This window comes from Marmota marmota, unplaced genomic scaffold, assembly GCF_001458135.2.
Source record: "Marmota marmota marmota unplaced genomic scaffold, marMar, whole genome shotgun sequence".
NCBI classification, from domain to species: domain Eukaryota; kingdom Metazoa; phylum Chordata; class Mammalia; order Rodentia; family Sciuridae; genus Marmota; species Marmota marmota.
Window position 1 is genome coordinate 5014102 of NW_026000076.1, and position 19242 is coordinate 5033343.

The window sequence follows — 19242 nt, forward strand, 5'->3', positions numbered from 1 at the left end:
GGAATTTTTTTTTTTTTTGGAAGTTTGGTGACATTTCCTGGAATTTCATTCTGACTAGTACGAAGGCTGAGGTAAAGAAACACACCCCGTGTTCCATATTTACTTTTTCTTAACACACTTCACCTCTTCTAGGCCTTGGTTGTTTACTACTTTGGTGGGGAGGGGGGCCTAAAGGTGCAGGAACACTCTCCTTCCCTTTCTTTCTGAGTGCCCCCTCTGATGCATCTCTGTCGTACCCCTTTTCTGCCCTTCCCTTGTTACTGTCCCTTCTGTTTCTATTCACCTTTTCCCAACCATGGCCCTAGGGCAAGTCGTGTGCTTTGCAAAATAGGAATTGATAAGCTGGGAGATTGCAGCTACTACAGGGAGAGCACGTCCCTTTGAGTTTGTTGCCCTGGTTGTCTTCAGGACCCCGTCCGTGATCAAAAATCGGGTATTCCAGAGGCTGTCTGGGTTCTGTGGAAACCAAGTGGACCACGACTCTCCTTGTCTTTGAGTCAGACAAGTGCCAGATTTATCTCATTTTTTCACTACTACTCCTCCCAGGATGGGATTCTACTCTGAGTTGTTTGGATCTTTGACATCCACTGAGTTCTTTGGATCTTCTGGAGGAAGGGAGGAGCATTAGGTGTTTTGTGAATGTTCCAAGACCATTTCAAAACAGCAGACAGCTTTTTGTTCTATAGCTATCTTTTCCTCTTTGGATTAACTTCACCTCCTTATTGACTTTGGGAGTAGGGGTCTCTCTCTCCATGAAAAAGAATTCAAAATTAGATGGAAGGTGAGTATTTAGGATGAGTAAATAAATCACAGCACATTATAGTTGTATATCTTAGAGATTTAGATCCTTTTTTCCCCCCCAGTGATTTCTTTAGGCACTTTGCCAGAAATGCCTACTTAGAAATGCTTCCTTATTGTAAGAACTGTGCAAGTGAGGAACTGTGACACTTAAGCCTCATTAAGTTTACAATACATATAGCTCTGGTCTCATGATTTTGATAAGACTTTTTTAAGAGTGAATTTGAAGAAAGCAAGATAAGCCCAGGTAGAAAAGTTTCAGTCCCCAAGTTGGCAGGATACCGAACTTTGGCTGAGATGAAGAAATCACTATTCAGTGAATGTATGGTCACTCCAGCTCCCTCCACCTCCCTAAAATAGAACAACCATCTCAGTTATCAGCACCTTCACCTCCCAGCTGTGAAAGCGCTTGACCTAGGAATGTGGGCTTTTACAAGAGTTCTTGGTCCCAGTGGGTTAGTACTACCGCTGAATAGAGATTATTCCCAGGAGGTATCCTGGAAGGATTTTGCTTCCTGTCCATGGTAATTTTTTTCAGCATTCACTCTGAAAATTTAGCAGGATCTCACTTTATGCTAGACAGAGTCCCTGTAGAACCTTTCCGTTTATTGAGTGGCAGTATACAATAACCAAAAACTAGAGCCCAAGGCATAATGTGGGTTACCTGATAGAAGTATGAGCAATCCCCTATGGAAAAGTACAGGGATGATTATTTTCATTGGAGGGGATGAAAAGGCATTTTGAAAGAAGTGATGTTTTTGTGTGAGCTTAAAGGTAAAGAGTAACTTTAATAAGCACAGAAGATAAGGGGTCCTTCCTGTGCAGAATTGCTGATTATCTCTAATGTATACCAGGATATCATTGATCCAGCTTAGATGTTTCTGCTTTGAAGCATTGACGGTTATTTTGTTTGCCATTTACTTTAATTTCGTATTCTCTTCCAGCATGGTAATGAGCCACACATATAAAGACGTATTTATGTGTGTAACAAAACAAGGGGGTTTAAGAAGGTTAGGAGCACATTCTGGTCTTTTTTTTTGGAAGGTGGTATGCGCTTTATTTATTGTCTTTATTATTATGGTTATAAGTAAATGAGCCACCTTGTTCATAGAGCAGATATTCTGCAATAATACCTCGCTAGGTAAGAATTTTATTTTTCTTGAAGAATGTTTCAGGTTGTGTTGCTGAGAAAGTTTTCAAGTGTCACAGTCTTCCTTTTTATATTTTATTTTTTGTGGTGCTGTAGGTTGAACCAGGGCTTCAAGCATGCTAGGCAAGCACTCTACCACTGAACTACACTCCCAGCCCCTACAGTCTTCCTTTAAAAGGAAGAGGTGGGAGCTAATTAACACGTTTTTAGAAGTATTAGGGAAGGGTAAGCCGTGGCTGGGAGCTGATGATGGTGACCACAGTAAAAGCAAACTGATAGCATGTACCACACCAATTGCTTGATTTTGTGAGAGTGTTACACGTTCTGCCTCCTTTAGTTGTCGCAACAGATCCTTGTTTTTTTTTTTTTTTACTCATTTCTCACATAGGCAAATTAAAGTTAAAAACCAGCACAAGCACACTGACTAGTAATTGTCAAGAGTGAAGAACTAAACCCAAGTGCCTTTGTTCCAGAATGTGTGCTCTTGATGGCTTAAGTCTGTGGACTTGCCTCTGTCCCTGCCCCGCTCCTGCCAACCCTGATTGTAATTCTTACTCCACTTGGGCTCTTATCACTCCCCTTGAGGTGTTTTAGGATTTCAGTGGTGTGTTTTTCTCCTCACCTCTGTCTTTTGAATTTATAAGGGGTGTTTTGTTTGCGGGCTCCTCAAGCTCAGTGGTTTTGTCTCAATTCTATTTTGAATGGGTTTTGAGGTTTGATGGCTTCAATTTAATTTTTTTTTTCTTTGAAGGGATGAGGTCAAGTCTGAGATGGTTCAAGGTTGAACCCTAATGCCAGATGAACCTGTGCCTTTGTTTATTTGTTCACATTCTTTCTCAGGAGGGAATTTGCCTCTTACCTTTTCAGAGGACAGTATTTTACCTGCGCAAGGCAAGAGCTAAGCACTCCTTCCCTTCTGTCTTCATGACTGTCTCTTGTCTGTCATGTCTTTTGTCTGTTGTTACTAGGCCTTTGGGGAGAAGCTGGAGTGGTGGTGGTGATGGTGGTTCTCTCTCTTTCCTTCTGTATTTAAGTCCAGGATGGGGAACGTGCTCTTTGCCATTGGGTAGTTTTGGCTGGTCTGAGACAAGCCTTGCCTGCCAGGAATGCTAGACATTTTGGAGGCGTGGGAGGCTGGGCAGCTTCCTCTTTTTTAAGCATGCTGGGTTCAAACTGTACAGGAATGAAGTGTATGTGTGTTGTACGCCTTCCTTTGGAAATTGTTTACATGTTATTGATAAAACACTCCCTGTTCTTTTTTTTGGGGGGGGTGTTTTGTTGTTTTGCTATGTTACTGGAAATTTAACCCAGGGGCACTTTACCACTGAGCTCCAGCCTTTTTTATTTTTTTAATTTGCTGAATTGCTGGGGCTGTCTTGGAGGTTGCCATCTTCCTGCCTCATCCTCTCAAGTAGCTGGAATTGCAGGTGTGTGCCACTGCACTAGACTTGGGAGTGCGTTTAAAAATGTAATTAAAGACCTTCAGAACTCTTCTGATTTTTTTTTTTAGCATCTTTAAATAGATTCTTACCATATCAGAAATTGTGCTAAAATAGCAGGTTTCTGAAACATCTCCAGTTTTTCCTGTAGTGGAAATAGTAAGAATGGGTCCTATTAAATACAGATACTTGAGAACAATTCATTTCACACTTCAAGTAGTCCAGTACCTTAAATAAAATACTTCTATAATGTGCATTTTTGGGGTTGTATGTGCATGGAATAGGGGATATTGATTGACACAGGTTACTGAAGTGTTGGAAAAGCCACTTGGGAGACAGGAAGTTTGTATATAACTTTCTTTCTTCCTTTATTTCATTGCCCCCCACCCACTTTCAGTGCTTGGGATCAACCCAGGGCCTGCCACATGCTAGGCAAGCACTTTGCCACTGAGCTACTCCCACCCTGTGTCCATGTTTCTAATTTATATTACTTAGAATTTAGAATAAACAGAGAAAGTAGTTTTACATGGTGATTTTCTGCTTGCTACAAAATTCTATGATAAGTGGGTAATGTATGTTTTTAATGTCTATGGTTCAGAGTTGGAAGAAATGTTATAAGAATTAGAGTTCAACTGTCTGTTTATACAGTTCAAACTTCACTTGGAAGGCTTTTAGTAGGTTTTCATGAAGTCAGTTAAATCTCTGGAATTGCTTCTTGCTCACAATCTGCAGATGTAGTGAAGTCACATTTATTACTTAAGTGTGTGGAAAAACAATAAAACACTGCAACTAATGATGACTAATAGTTATTGAGTCTTCATGATGAACCAGGTGCTATGCTAAGTACTTTTCATGCATTAGCACCCAACTTAATTAAATTACTAGCTGCAATCTATTATTAACTACATTTTATGTCACCTCTCACTAGAAATATCCATTTTGTTATAGAGGAAAATGAAAAGTACCTTATAAGTAGTATATTAATGATCATGGAAAAGTGTATATTGTCTAAACTTTATTTGTCATAGTTCAGTTATTAAAACTTGGCTTATATTTGTATTCTAAACATTTTATCAGTTGTAATATTAATGTTTCCCTTTCCCAGTTTTAAATGTGAAAAGTAGTAGAAACACAGAATTAGAACATTAATCATAATATTGGCTAGAGGTAGAATATAATCCTTTTTAGTGCCCCTTGTGTGAATGGGAGGGGGAGAGAAAGAACATATTTCTCTGTCTTGTATAAACATTTTCAAGTATTTTTTTTTTTTTTTTTTACAACTTTGGGTTACTGATTTGACACAGTTACTTAAGTACATTCTTTTTACTCAGGTGAGATGTTTTATTTGAAACTTGTGATATATCTTTAGTTTTTATAAACATGTTTACCAATAGCAGTGACCAGTTGCCTAATTTACTAAATTTAAAAGCTGCCAGAGGTAAACAATGACTTTAAGTAAACTGCAAAAGTGATAAGATTTGTTGGGCTAAGAGCTCTTCAGTTAGTGATTTGTACAAGAGCTGCCCAAACAAGGCACTTGAATTTTTTGTTTTGTTTATTTCTGTTGATGGCAAAAGCTAGGTATAATTATACTACTAAAAAATCATCCTAGGTTCATTTTAGAAATTACGCATTTAAGGATTAATATTAGATAGACTTGAAACTAGTTGAAGTGTAAAATTCTATTCTTAAATAATTTGGAATTAACAAAAGAATATTGAATAAAGGAATTTAAAAAGCTATAATTAGAAGGAACAGAATAGAAATATAACTTTTATTTCAATTTTATGTAATTTTGCCTTTACTCAGCTTCATGTCCTTTTTTAAAAAAGAGATAGATTTTTTTTTGAAAAATTATTTCTGTTTGAAATATTGCAAAAACCTAGTTATTTTGTTGTCTGTTAAAGTCAGTTGTAACTTTATTAATTTATATCCATTCATTCTGCAAATAGTTTGAGTAGTTCATCCTTTCTCTTGTAAAGCACTGTGCTGCGAACAGAGAACAAATGATTAACAACCAAGACAAGGTCTTAATTTCCTTAAGATTCTAGTCTAAATGGTAAGATCTGAATTATCTATTTGGACTGTGGTAAATGCAGTGATGAACAGTGTAGGATGCTCTAGATCATCTCTAGGGCTTCTGTTCTAGTTGGGTGATGGTGATTATGGGGCCATGGGAGTAGTGCAGGAAAGTTTCTCTGAGGAAGTGATCTTTGGGTAAGATCAGAGTGAGTGAGTGAAGGAGAAGAAGGAATATTGCAGGCAAATGGATCTGCATGTAGACTGGACCCTGATGTGAATAGTAGGTATTTTTTAAGCTATAATGTCATGACCCCCGTTACATGTATAAAAACAATTTAGCGAGTTGCAACCAGCATTTATAAAAATAAAATGGAATAGAATGAAAAAAATCTGAGTATATCTCATAGATCCTTAGCTAGAATCTGTTTTATGAAAGACAAATAGATCTGACACATACCACACACCAACATTACATACTAATGTATCTATACTGGTCATGATGTTTCATACTGTGGGTGAAAGTACACAAATACTGTTAGAAGGAAAAGGAGATGTTTATGGCAGGAGTGTTGAGAGCCAGGAGTGTGACTTCAGATAACATTGCAGGACCAGGCAAGAGCCACCACATCTCACTTTGAGCCTCACAGAGTACGACATTTTTTCACTTGTCCTTTGGAAGGTTTGAGCAGAGAAATGGCACCATGAGATTTATGTTTGAAAAGTTTACTCGCTACATTTATAATGGGACGAGAATGGTTGTGGAACGATCATTAGGAAATTAGTGCAGTAGCTCAGGCAAGAAATGACAATTCACTAGTGTGGGAGAGGCAGAAATAGAATGGGATAGACTAGAGAACTGTAATCCCAGGGAGAAACCAAATCAGTGGAATTGGGCTTGGTGTAATAGTACATGGTACAGTAATGTATTTTAACAAATGATGAAAACATTACATAAAACTTTGTACTGTGAATTCATAGAAGTCCTTAGTCATTTTACATTTTGAAAGTGTCCAAATATTTAAGACAAAATATTTGAAAAATCTTTTAATGATCATGCTTGGGCTAATTCCTCAAGTTGTTTCCTTTTTGATTTCAAGAAATTTAAAATAGTTGGGGATTTTATTCTGGAAAGTTAAAATAAGGATGAAGAAGAAATTCCTCAAGATTCTCTTGAGTCCCAGTGGGCTAGGATTAGATGTTTTAACACAAAAATTTCTAAATTTTGTGATGCCTTTTAATCTTCTCACAAACCTGAGTATGAATTGTATAAGTCACACATCTGGAAAACACTAGAGCCCGGATTCAAATCTTTTTTTTTTTTTTTTTATAATTCTAAACATTGCCTTTTCACTATTCCATTGTTAAATTACCAGAAATATTTCTCTGATAACATGACATTTATTTGTACAGTCAGGATACATCAAATTAGGGGACATTCTTAGAACTATTTTTCAACAAAAAATGTTCTTCATGAAACTTAATAACCCAGAATGTCAGCGTGTATGTGTACATGTATATATATCACTAGAAAAAATAACTGTAATTAAACTACTTTTATGTGCTCAATGGATACTTACATACTACTGTCTTATTTAATTCTGTAAAATAAGCTTCTGAGGTAGGTGTTGTCAGGATGTTTTTCTGATTTTATAAATAAGCATACTAAAGTGAAGAGATGATTAACAGCTTCTAAGGGCATATAGTAAATAATGGAAGAGGATTTTAAAAACATTTCTTTTTCAGAGTCCATATTTCATCTTTATTTTTGAAGGTTATATTATAGAGGGAAGATGTGACCTACTAAGTGATGTTTCAGAACAATTTTTACAATTAAAAATATTATGTACCTTAGGAATTAAGAGGAAGTTAAAGCAGATCTAGATTTAACTCAAGAGTTCATCATTTATCAGCTGAGAACATAGACATATTTTTAAACCTCTAAACCTCAGGTTCCTCACTTGTGAAATGGAAAGAATGATAGTTTGCATATTGGGCATTGTCAGGATTATGGACACTTAATGAATGGAAGCTGTTATTCATAGTACAGAGTTTTATTCATTTGTTTTTAAAATTGAAAACAGGAGACTAAGGTGGACTGTGGGCAATTTGTGAAACTCTAATATGTTTTCTTGGCTGATGTAGTATTTGTGTTTCTCTCTCTCTCTCTCTTTTTTTTTTTTTGTTTCTTGCCCCCTTAAGGATTTCAGTTTTTCTGATTGTTAAATGAGAGGATGCTTGCTCACAAACAGAAAAAGGCAAAGAAAAAACGTGTTTGGGCATCAGGCCAACTCTCTACTGATGTTACAACTTCTGAAATGGGGCTCAAGTCCATAAGTTCCAACTCCAGTTTTGATCCGGACTACATCAAGGAGTTGGTGAATGATATCAGGAAGTTCTCCCATGTGTTAATATATTTGAAAGAAGCTATTTTTTCAGGTTTGTCAACTGTTTTCTCTTAGCATTCTTACTGGATAGGTTGTAAAATTTTAAATGCCAGCCACCCTACAGATAAGTGTGTACACAGTGGTAGAAACAGGTTATTATTCTGCTTTAGTTATTTTAATCATACCTCTAAATGTTTGATGTTTACAATGTAAATGAACCGTTTTCTAGCCAAATAATTGTGCAGTTGGGGAATGATATTGGCCAAACTATATTGTTATGTGCATGTATGGATATGTAACTACAAATCCCACCACTATGTACAAATGTAATGCGCCAATAAGAATAATGAGGAAAAAATGAACAGAAGCAAAAGAAAATTTGAAAAATAAACAATGATGCAGTATATAATAATTTTGGTAAGGGTGGGGAAACAAGAGTACCAAAAAGGAAAAATAAGTCTTTGGTTTCTCTCAGTTTGGTCCAGAATAATTTGAGACCATTGGAATCTAAACCTTCTTGTTAAAGACAGTACAGCACATTGATTGGTCTTTAATAAGCAAACTAATGTTTACAATGTAGATTTTTGATGCTTTGGCCTTAATTCAGCTTTCCACATTGTTGGCAACTTTTAAATGACTGTATTTGAATGAATTTTCTTCCCCAATATTCAAACTTAATTTTGTTTTGCTGATTTGTAATCTCTTCTTAGATTAAGGGATAATCACAGAATTTGTCTAGTTAGAAATAAAGAATTATATGTCCCTGACTTCATCTTAGTACCTAAGTCTTCTTTTAGTGTTTATTTAATATCTAAATTTGATGTCAGTGATAATAAATAGTTGAGACAGCTCCTGTTCTTTCGTGATAAGTAGCAGTTCATTTTCATGTTCATTATGTTATGTTATAGAAAGTGAAGATTACACTTCACTTTTATTGTATTTATATGACACTTCCTGGGCCTTCATAGAAATGTGTGAGATTTCAACAAATCATTTATGTTAAATGGTTATTTTCTGATATGCATTTTGACAACCAGAATCTAAAACCACATCTCATGCTTATACTAAATTTAAGAGTATATTTCTAACCTAATTATAATGTTCAAGTTGAAGTTCCCCAAATAACTGAACTAGAACTGAAGCCTCCAAAAAAATAAAAAATTATTTTTTTCTGGCATTGAGGCTTGAGCCCAGGGCCTCATGCATGTAAGGTAAGTACTCTACCACTGAACAACCTCCCCAGTCCCAAAGTCTCAGAATTTTAGTTTTTGAATTTTCCTTAAAGCAACAGTCATATATCATTCTTTTGAGATTATGTTAAAAATACATAAATATATATATGGTTTTTATATTGGGTTTTTTTCCAGGGTACCAGAGATTGAAACCAGGGGCACTAAACCACTGAGTCACATTTCCAGTCCCCCCTCCCCCATTTTTCTTCTATTATTTATTTTGAGATAGGGTCTCACTAAGTTTCTTAGGGCTTCACTAAGTTGCCTCACTAAACTTTGAACTTGAAATCCTCTTGCCAGGGCTCCTTGGGGATTATAGGCATGTCTTTGCACCTGGCTCCAGAGTATGTAAATATTATTAGAAAGAAGTTGCTCACACTCCTATTAATTTCAATAGGTTGATTTTGAAGTCTAAAATGGATGATTACATTGTGGTAAAGGTAACTTGTTATGGAAAATATCCTAAATATATTAAGGATTATACTAGTAACAAATTCCTTATTGAAATGATACATCTGCCATTTATTTTAAAGATCATAGTTTTGTTAAAGATTTGTTCTTAACTGGATTATTTATTTAAAATTTATTTTTAAGTTTGTAAACAGTAAATTTTATTCTCTTTGTCATACAGTTCGTTAGTGGGTTAATTTTTAAGGTGAAATTTAAAATGATATATTTACTGACAAATCATTTACCTCAATTTAGGGTAAAACATGATGTTATTTAATGTATCAATGGAAGTACATTTTTAATAATATAAATAAGATTTTTAGTTAGGATTTCTGTTTGTTGTTTATTTTCCTTAGGAGTTTTATACCCTTTAAAATCCCCATTTTACATAGATACGCCTTGTTTAACAGATTTTAAATGGTGGTAATTTAAAACAAAGTGAACCACTCCTTATTGGCAAAAAAAAAATATATGAGTTTTAATTTATGAGTAGACAATTCAGAGAATAGGAAAGAAGAGGATTGGAAGCCAATCCACATGAAAAAAGAAAAAAATAGTAATAAGATACAGAAGGAGACTACCCCTTCAGATAAAAGGATATATAGGGAAACAAATTTATTCATTGAAGTTTAAGTTTAAAAATTTGTATGGACATTATCCTTTTAATAATAAGCATACCAGTACTTTAACTTAAATAACAGATGTGTCACTAATAATTGAAAAGCTTATAAATTAATTTTTTAAAAAGATTGATTTTAATGCTTGGTTTTTCAGGCATTTTGAAAGATACATGTATCCCCTGTCAATATGAATTTTGAATTTAATAAGAATTTGTTTTATCTGTCTTTGGAAGATTATTACCCAAATCTGAAAATTACTATTTAGTTAATTTGAGTGGCTGGAACCTTTTTGTTTTATTTTCCTTAAGCAAGGAAGTATATATAAATATATAAATGAATCTCATTATAAAAGATGAGGAGAATGCTTTATAATAATATGCTTGTGTTTAAGCCTGAGTGTGATTTTCAGCTTCTTGGAGTATCAGACTATTTCTTATTTACTTAATAGAGTTATTATAAGGATCACATATAGTCTTCAAGCAAGCAGTTAAAATGTTTAAAATGCTATAACTCTTTTAGGTCATATTATTACCTATATTTCTATAGACTTGAAACATGTGAATTGAGAACTATTCCTGGACTTCTGTAGTTACCACTACAGCAATAAACGGTGGCCAGACAGCAAAGAGCTGTTTCATTGTTCTTTTGGAGTGAAGGAACCTTGTCAGTATTTTGCCAGCAACTTTGCCAGTACTTTGTCTTTTGCCTTCCGATTTCTGGCATTGTTTATTACCTTTTAATTCATATCTGTTAGCTGCTAAAGAATTGAAAAGTTAGCCTTGAAAAATAAAAAATGTGGATAGACAAGTCACCTTTTGGTCTAGTCAGAATACCCTTTTTAATGTATAGTTTAATTATAATGAGGCAGTGATGTGCAAATTCACTTGACTATTGCCTCAGGTGTTTAATCCTACTGTTGAGGCTAGACTTAGATAAGCATCTTTTTTATTGGTTTATGGTCATATTTTCATTTACCCAAGTGAGTCATAGAAATGATCATTCCCTACCCAAAAATCTAAAATGCAAAACTTTTTTGAGTACCATGGCAGTAGGAAAAAAAAAAGTTTCTGATTGTAGAGCATTTTGAATTTTCAGACTAGGAATGCTGAACTGTTAAACTCTGTGCAAATATTCCAAAACCTGAAAAATTCCAAAATCTAAAATATTTCTGGTTCCAAGAATTTTAGATAAGGGATACTGAATCTTGTATGTGGTGCTTTTCATTTTATGTGATAAATTCATATGCAAAGAAATTTATTAATTTGGTACCCATAAAGGTGAGTACTTTTAGCCACATTTTCCCAATGAGATGTATAACTAAGATTGTATGATCTTCATCAGCTTCTTTTTGTTGATAAATATTGGCCTTATTTGGGGTCCCAGAGGTCGTTAATACAGAATGGTATATTCTTTCCAAGCGATTGCACCTGCCTTACATGGCAGGCACTCTATAAAAGCACTGCTCAGTTTTCATTATTTCACTAGCTAATTCTGTACGTTGTAGGGATTATCTAAATTTGCACTGTCTGATATGGTAGCCATTAGGTATACATGACTGTTTAAATTTAATTAAAGTAAAAAACTTCTCAGTTATAGTAGCCGCCTTTTACATGCTCAGTAGTACATGTTGCTCGTGGTTACCATATTAAAGAGTAAAGATACAGAAAATTTCCGTTATCTCAAAAATTTCTGTTGGATAGTGCTGATGTAGACATTTGGTTTTTATAATTATTGAGACTACTGAGATGAGTTCTTGCATTATAAATATATTTTTTTATTTCTGTAGCATTTTTAAAAACCTAGAAAAGTTGTTTGATAACAATTAGTAAATGTTTAAGTTTTTTACAATAGAAACAAAAGTCCATTTGGAATCCCCTTCCTTGGGTTGGTTTTGGAGTGTGTAACTTTCATTCCCTTTTTTATTTGAACCAGCAGATAATTTTCTAGCTAGGGAGGCTGGGGTTGTGGCTCAGTGGTAGAGTGCTCGCCTTGTATGTGGAAGGTACTGGGTTTGATCCTCAGCACCACATAAAAAAATAAAGATATTATGTCCATCTACAACTAAAAAAATATTTTTAAAAATTTTTCTAGCTAGGTTATTTAGTGGTTAATTGGTAGTAAAGGATAGCAGGAAAAACTCTCCCAGAGAATCATATTATCCAGCTTCTAGACCTAGTTCTGCTACTGCTTTGGAATATATCTTAAGTCATTTAATCATTTGTTAAGAATAAGTTACTTGGACCAAGTTCTGTCAGCCTTATAATTTTGTAAATTAGAATTTGATTCAACTTGGAGATTATATATCATTTTGAATACTTTTCAGTTTGAAATTGAAAAACATTAGCTAAATACTTCTTTTCAAATTATGAAATGCATATTATAGGGTATCCTCTTTTCTCCCCAGGCTCTAGAATGTTTTTATGACTTTTCTGATGAAAATTTTTCACAAATTTTCCCATGATAGCTATCTGTGAGAGATCTGAAGACTATGAAATTACTCCACTCTTACTTTGATAGGATAAGTAGTTTGGTGATTCTCTTTCCACTACTATGTGCAGGGTAAGATTGCCCTGTAGTCTTATACATGTAGCAGATATAGAATTTGAAGTTTTATATCTCTATCCATTGTTATTAAGGTACATTATGAATAATTACAGGGATAAGTCTATATCTTATATGAAAGCACTGAAGGTATTCACCCATGCATAAATACCTTCTGTTTAATTATAATACTGTAGATTAATGTATGTACAGTGTAAGTACTAATTCTGGTTTATGGTTGTTCCCTGAGGAATAATGTCTTCTGAATTTCAAATAACAGATTTATAAATGTACTTCTAGCTTATTCAGTAGTTTAAAAGTATACCTTTGTGACGTATCTTCCCATTTCCAGATATAGTGTCATTCAAGGAGGTCCAAAATCTGTGAATTTTAAAGGTGCAAGTCTTTTTAATTAGGCTTGAAGGAATAGGGCAAAATACCTCATTTTTTTGCTACTCATTGCTTGAAAGCATTAAGTGCCATTATAAAATGTGAGATGGAGAAAACCAGTCTAATACTTCTTATAGGTTTTTCGTTTTGATTATGTAATGGTATTTTAAAATGGATTTTAGTGAAAGTTTACTGTTATAATTATGTGCCTTATTTTTCTGCTTTGTTATTTGGTTTTGGTTTGTCTTTTAAATAGGCAAGAATGGAAGATAAAAATTTATCATCAGTTTCAGATAAATTAGTTAAGTTCATAAATTTTTAAAAGTGCCTTCTAATTTTAAGAGCTTATTTTAGTTTGTAAACCCATAATTTATTTTATAATGATAGCTTCTGATGAATTTTAGACCCTAGATTTTATAGAACTGTAATTAGAAGTATGTTAACTTTTGAAAGCAAATTTTATTGAATAGTAGGAGTTAAATGAAAAGCTTAATACCATTAGCTGTTCTGCTATGAGAGATTCTGCATGAATTTGCACTTTTAATTACTTGTCTTGTATATTAACCAACTACCCCCACTCCCCTGTGAATGTACAGTAAGTTAGGTAATTTTTTTTCCCAGACAAATTTCAGTGCGTGTTAATTTTACCTCACTGATTTAATTTTAGCCTCACAGTGTGCCACAAGTTTTGTGGGATATTAGGAAAATTAAATTGCTAGTCCCATATGTTGTGCTGTCTTCTAGAAGTCATCCTCTTTCGAAGTGATTTCTAACAGGTATCACTTAGGAGAAATGAATGTGAATGTTATTAGGTTATGACTTAGAGACAAAAAGAGATGAAATGAATCTTTGAAGAGTGAAGTATGAAATACAGGTAGCTCATTTATTACACCTCTACCAGTTATAGGAGATTGTAGTACTCTTCTGTGCTTGCCTAGAATGGTTTACATAATTTATTACTATATATAGTAACAACTGTCATAGTTATTGGAAGTTAAAGCCTGTTAAATCAAATCTGCAGAATATCTTGTCATTAAGCTTTAACTTCTTTAGCCATGTGGCAATGTATTACAGTGAGTAAGAACACAAACTTTAGAGCCAGAATACCTGAGGTTGTAATCTTCATTTCTCCTACTTGCTAGTTAGCTCTAATCTTTGTGCCTGGGTTTCTACATCTGTTAAAAAGAGATAACAGTATCTACATCACTGGATTTAGTTTAGAGCAAGTGTTTTGAAGTGTCACCAGTTATTGTTTTTACAGTCCACAGGTAAGTAGATAAAGCTACTATTCCTAGAGTTTCATTTTCTATAAATTCAAAAGTTATTATAGCAAAACATAGGAGTTTCCTAGTGATGAGTTCTGATGCTTTTTTCCTCCTTGTTCTTTTCATTGCTCTCCCTAGTTAGGTTGAGCTGAATTAACAAGACTGATTTTAAGATTATTGTCAATTTTTTAAAATAAAGGAAAACACAATGGTTTTTAAAATTTATTTACTTAAGCATTTCCATGAAATGTTTGCAATATAAACATTGTGGTATTGTGTTAATGCATGAGAACCCCAAAATAGAGCTGGCTGATCTGTTTTCACTTGATAAGCTGCATGAAGCAGAAAATAAATGGCACAAATAGGCAAAGCAATAATTAAAAGTCAGGTTACCATATTACAGGGGTAGTAGATACTTTTTTACTGTTCTAGATAATTGGTGTTAAGACTTTGGTTGGATTTTCTTGTATTCACATCTATAATACTTTTGTAGAATTAATTAAACTTTATTGCATTTACAGTGTGGCTACTGTGACTTTAAAAATTATCCTGTATTAGTTATAGAACAAAGTTAAATACTATAAGTTGACAGGCATAGAAGTATTTTTATAAGGTATATGTGTAATGACTATTTCCAAGTAACTTATTTAGATTTCACATGTAAAATGAAATTGGAACTTTAATGTTTCTTTTTCATTAACTAAAACATTGAGACTTACCTATAAATATGTTTGTTGCTCATTGTACCTGAGACACATCTGTTTTCAAAGATACTTAGTTTGAATGGCTTATAGATTTATTAGTAATAATCATTATTTGTATATTAAGACTATAAACAATTTCATCTCTATTAATTTATTTGGTATTCACAGCAACCTTATAAAAAGTAAAACAGGTATTCTTATCAATTCTCTCTTACTATTAATGAATCTAAGATTAGAGAAGCCAAGAGTTTTATTTATAATCATTTCAAGGCAGTGGTAGATCAAGGATTGGAACCGAGATTTCTTAATCAATCTTTTGTTTTCTAACACCAAGCACACTTTATTCAGTATTGGGAAAGAACAGTTACTGCTTTTGCTTTCCTTGTGTGACTGCTTTGTTTTATTTTGTGGTGGCAGGGCAGGGGATATTTACTTTTTTTTTTTTTTTTTTAATTNTCAATAGTGCCATGCTGAGTGCCAGTATGGGCCTTTGGGGAATATTTAGTATCTATACTATTGTTATAGTGAGGGGCCCTGGGTTTGATCCTCAGCACCATATAAAAATAAAATAAAGGTATTGTATCCAACTATAACTAATAGTGCCAGTATGGGCCTTTGGGGAATATTTAGTATCTATACTATTGCACTACCATAGATTAGGTTTCAAAAAGAATGTAGTACAATTCTCTGTGATGCTCATCACTCAATCTTGGTTTTGGTAAGTAGCCAGAAATATTAGCATAGACTAGCTTCATAGTATAAAGAAGAGACTTGTGCAAAACTGGGATAACATAGGAAGTCTGGAGTGTTTTACAGTTTTTCCTTACAACTATCAAGTTGTATTATTTTCCCAGAAGTTTGTTTTATTTCAGTGCTACTGGATTCTGTTTCAGAATCCAGCCTTTATAACCTATATCTTCTGTTGCTTAAGATAATAGGAACTGCAAATATTTATAGAGGGCTTACTATGTTCCAGCAACTGTTCTAAGTGCTTTATGTGTTTTAACTCATTTAATCTCACAACTCTATGAAGTGACCCTCTTTGTCTTCTCTTTATAGGTGAGGAAAGTAGGCACAGAGAGATTAAGTAACTTGCCCAAGTTTCTCAGCCATGGAGGTAGAATTTGAAGTCAGGGAGTCTGGTTCCAAAGGCTCTCCTTTTTAACCACTATGCTATATTGGCTTAACTAAGTAAACTTAACACCCACAATTATCAAACCATTGTTTATTTAATTAATATAGTTCATTAAGTTGTATGTTCATATTTGTCCTAAGGATTAAAAATTATAAATTATTTTTTAAAATTAGGTTTATGGAGAAAATGCCAGCTGTACATAAAATTCCTAAAATCTCTGACTGGCTTTTATTTCATTTTTAAAACGGACTTTGCTTTTTAGAACAGTTTTAGATACACAGAAAAATTGAGACAGTATATGGAGTTTCCATATAATCCTATGTCCAGTTTGCTTTAACTTCGTAAGAATTAATGAACCAATATTTGACAGTAACCAGTAATAATGCTACCTTATTGTTGAACAAAGTCCATAGTTTATTCAGATTTTATAGATTTCCCCAAATGCCCTTTTTTGTCTTCTAGAATCCTATTACAGTACATTTAATGGTCATGTCTCCTTAAGTTCTCCCTGTCTCTTAAGTTTCTCAGACTTTCCTCATTTTTGGTGAGGAAAGTTTCAAGGAGTACTGGCTATATACTATGTTGCATGCCCTTTGGTTAGAATTTTCTGATGTTCTCATGATTAGTCTGAGGTTGTGAAATATTGGAAGAGAGATTACAGATGTATAGTGTTTTTTTCATCCCATCATCTCAAGGGTACTTGCTACCAACATGATTTATCATTGTTGTTAACCTTGATTAACTGTCTTATGTGGTGTTTGTCAACTTCTACACAGTGAAATTACTGCTTTTATCCTCCCATGCATATTGTACTCTTTGGAAGAAATCACTATGCATACCTCTCTGAGGGCAAAGTGTCTACATAAAGTATTTAGTATTCTTGTACACAAGAGGTTTGTTTCTTCTCCATTTACTAATCTGTTCATTCATTTATATTAATATGAATGTATGGATTTTTTTTTATACTTTAGGTATAAAGTCAGTACTATTTATTCCTCCAGTCATTATAGCTTTGGACAGAAGGAACCTTTTCAGTTGACTTTTGTACACCTTTGACATACCCTCTTCACTTTTTAAAGTTTTTTATTGATGCATTATAACTTTGCATAATAGTGGGGATTCATTATGCCATATTTGTATATGCACATAACATCATTGATCCCTATTATTCCCCAGTACCCTCACTTCCCCTCTCCTCCTCCTTCTGATCTGCTGACTCTACTAATCTTATTATTATTATTATTTCAATTAGTACATTATAATTATACATATAAGCAGGATTCATTGTGGTATATTTGTACATGGACATAGCATAATTTGATAGATTTTGTTCCCTGATACTTCTCCATACTCTCTTCTCTTTGTTCCCTCCTGCTTCCTTACTTTCTGGCACTATATGATGCTTTTGACTCAACTTGTATATTTCCTGCCCCTGTCCTACAATTAGTCATTTCTTAAAGGAGTTCTGATTCCTTTTATTGGAGAATGGTTCAGGAACCAAGACCTGTGTGCTACTTATGCTTGTTGCTACTGGGGTGGCATTTGTTTATAGACTCTCTTGGTTGACAGCAGAGAAATACATATGTCTGTGCTGATCCACGTGTCCATATATACATATCCATAAATATCCTATGTGTAACTATTTATATCAAGTCAAACATCAGTTCTTACTGAAGTTTCCAACTTTAATCCATCACAACCTGGAAAATTATAGTTTCCTCCTCCTGTTTATTTCTAAATTCCACTGTAACAGTGAGATGAGATGTCTGGCTCCCACCATGTTATCCATTTATTCATTTGTTCAGTTCTAGTGTACATGTATAATGGTGTCAGTTATAAACCCAAATTCCCATTGAAAAAATTTCAATTGGAGTACAGTACTCAAAGAGTATTTCCTTTGCCTTTAGTCTTACTTATTTAATCTGCTTACTTCTAGAGTTAATTAAGCTAATACTTAATCTCATGTTTGTTTTTTTTTTAAATTTTCCCCTGTCAATAAAATTTGATAGATGAATGAATCAGATTTTTTCCTGGAAGGCCCTGTTTTCTCTCTTGCTTCTAGTACTATGTGGACCACTCTTTTTTGCTTCTCTCTGAATACTCTTTGCCCTGATATGCCCAGCTCTTTATTTTGTTTTCCTGGCACCTTCACCCATTGCTCCTCTTGTTCTTCACATTTATTTCACTCTTGATAGTGCTCTTAATAAATGGAATATTTTATGGATTATGTTGAAATATTTTTATTTTTTATGTTATAGATAGCTTTTCATTCTGGTATCTTCCAACATTTCTGTAAAATGAATAATTTGTTTAGTGATTATCTTTCAACATTTCTGAAAACATAAATATACATTTAATTATCATACTACATTTTAAAAATTATTTTCGGTTTTTAAGCTGAACTATTTCAGTAGGAAGGCAGTATAACATTAAGAGCATATATTCTGGAATTATATATGTTGACTTTAAATTCTGGCTCCACAGTTTGGTAAACTTAGGTGACCCTCAGTTCTCTCATCTGTACAATGGAGAATTGATAGCTAATAAGGTCATGAACATTAAATGGGACAATATATCTTTTAAGCATTTTTAAGTGTGCCTAGCACAAACTGAGCATTTAAATAAATATTAACCATTATTAAATGCTAATGCTATGTAAGGTCAAGGAAAGGAGAATCATACTATGTTTAAGATGGTTATTTTTTCAAACTTCTGAAGATTATTCAGAGTCCTAAAGGTAGGTTGATAATACATACTGGTTTGCCTGGAATGATAATCCACAATATGCCTATTATGCTAGCATGATTATGAGGAGCATCCTCCTTTTTACTTACTAAGTATTTTGGTTTGGGTGATAAATTATATGATCACTTATTTTTAGGGGGTTATAAAACTCTTATCTGCATCCCCCTGGCAGGGGTGGTATAGCACAGGAGGCTAGGATTAGACTAGTGGGTCCTGGGAAATGTGCACATCTAAGAGGGTAGCATTGCTTCACTCCAGCTGCTGAGGAAGATAGCAGGCCTGGTTTAATCCAATCTTGCTTTTTTTAGAGTAGGCAGAAATCTGGAAAATTTAAAATAGTTCACCCAATTTGTCATCATTAGCAACT

At 33.8% G+C, this 19242-nt stretch overlaps 1 protein-coding gene across 2 annotated transcripts in view; it reads left to right on the top strand.

Annotated features, from left to right (window-relative positions):
• Positions 1–9: 9 nt before the first annotated feature.
• The window catches only part of Arhgap29 (Rho GTPase activating protein 29), a 59786-nt gene continuing 40553 nt past the window's right edge, over positions 10–19242 (top strand). For both annotated transcript variants that reach the window (XM_015500873.2, XM_048814416.1), the window contains exons 1-2: positions 10–71; positions 7609–7845. In XM_015500873.2, the coding sequence (XP_015356359.1) occupies positions 7641–7845 (205 nt within the window). In that variant the 5' untranslated portion in view covers positions 10–71; positions 7609–7640. The remainder of the gene's footprint in view (positions 72–7608; positions 7846–19242) is intronic.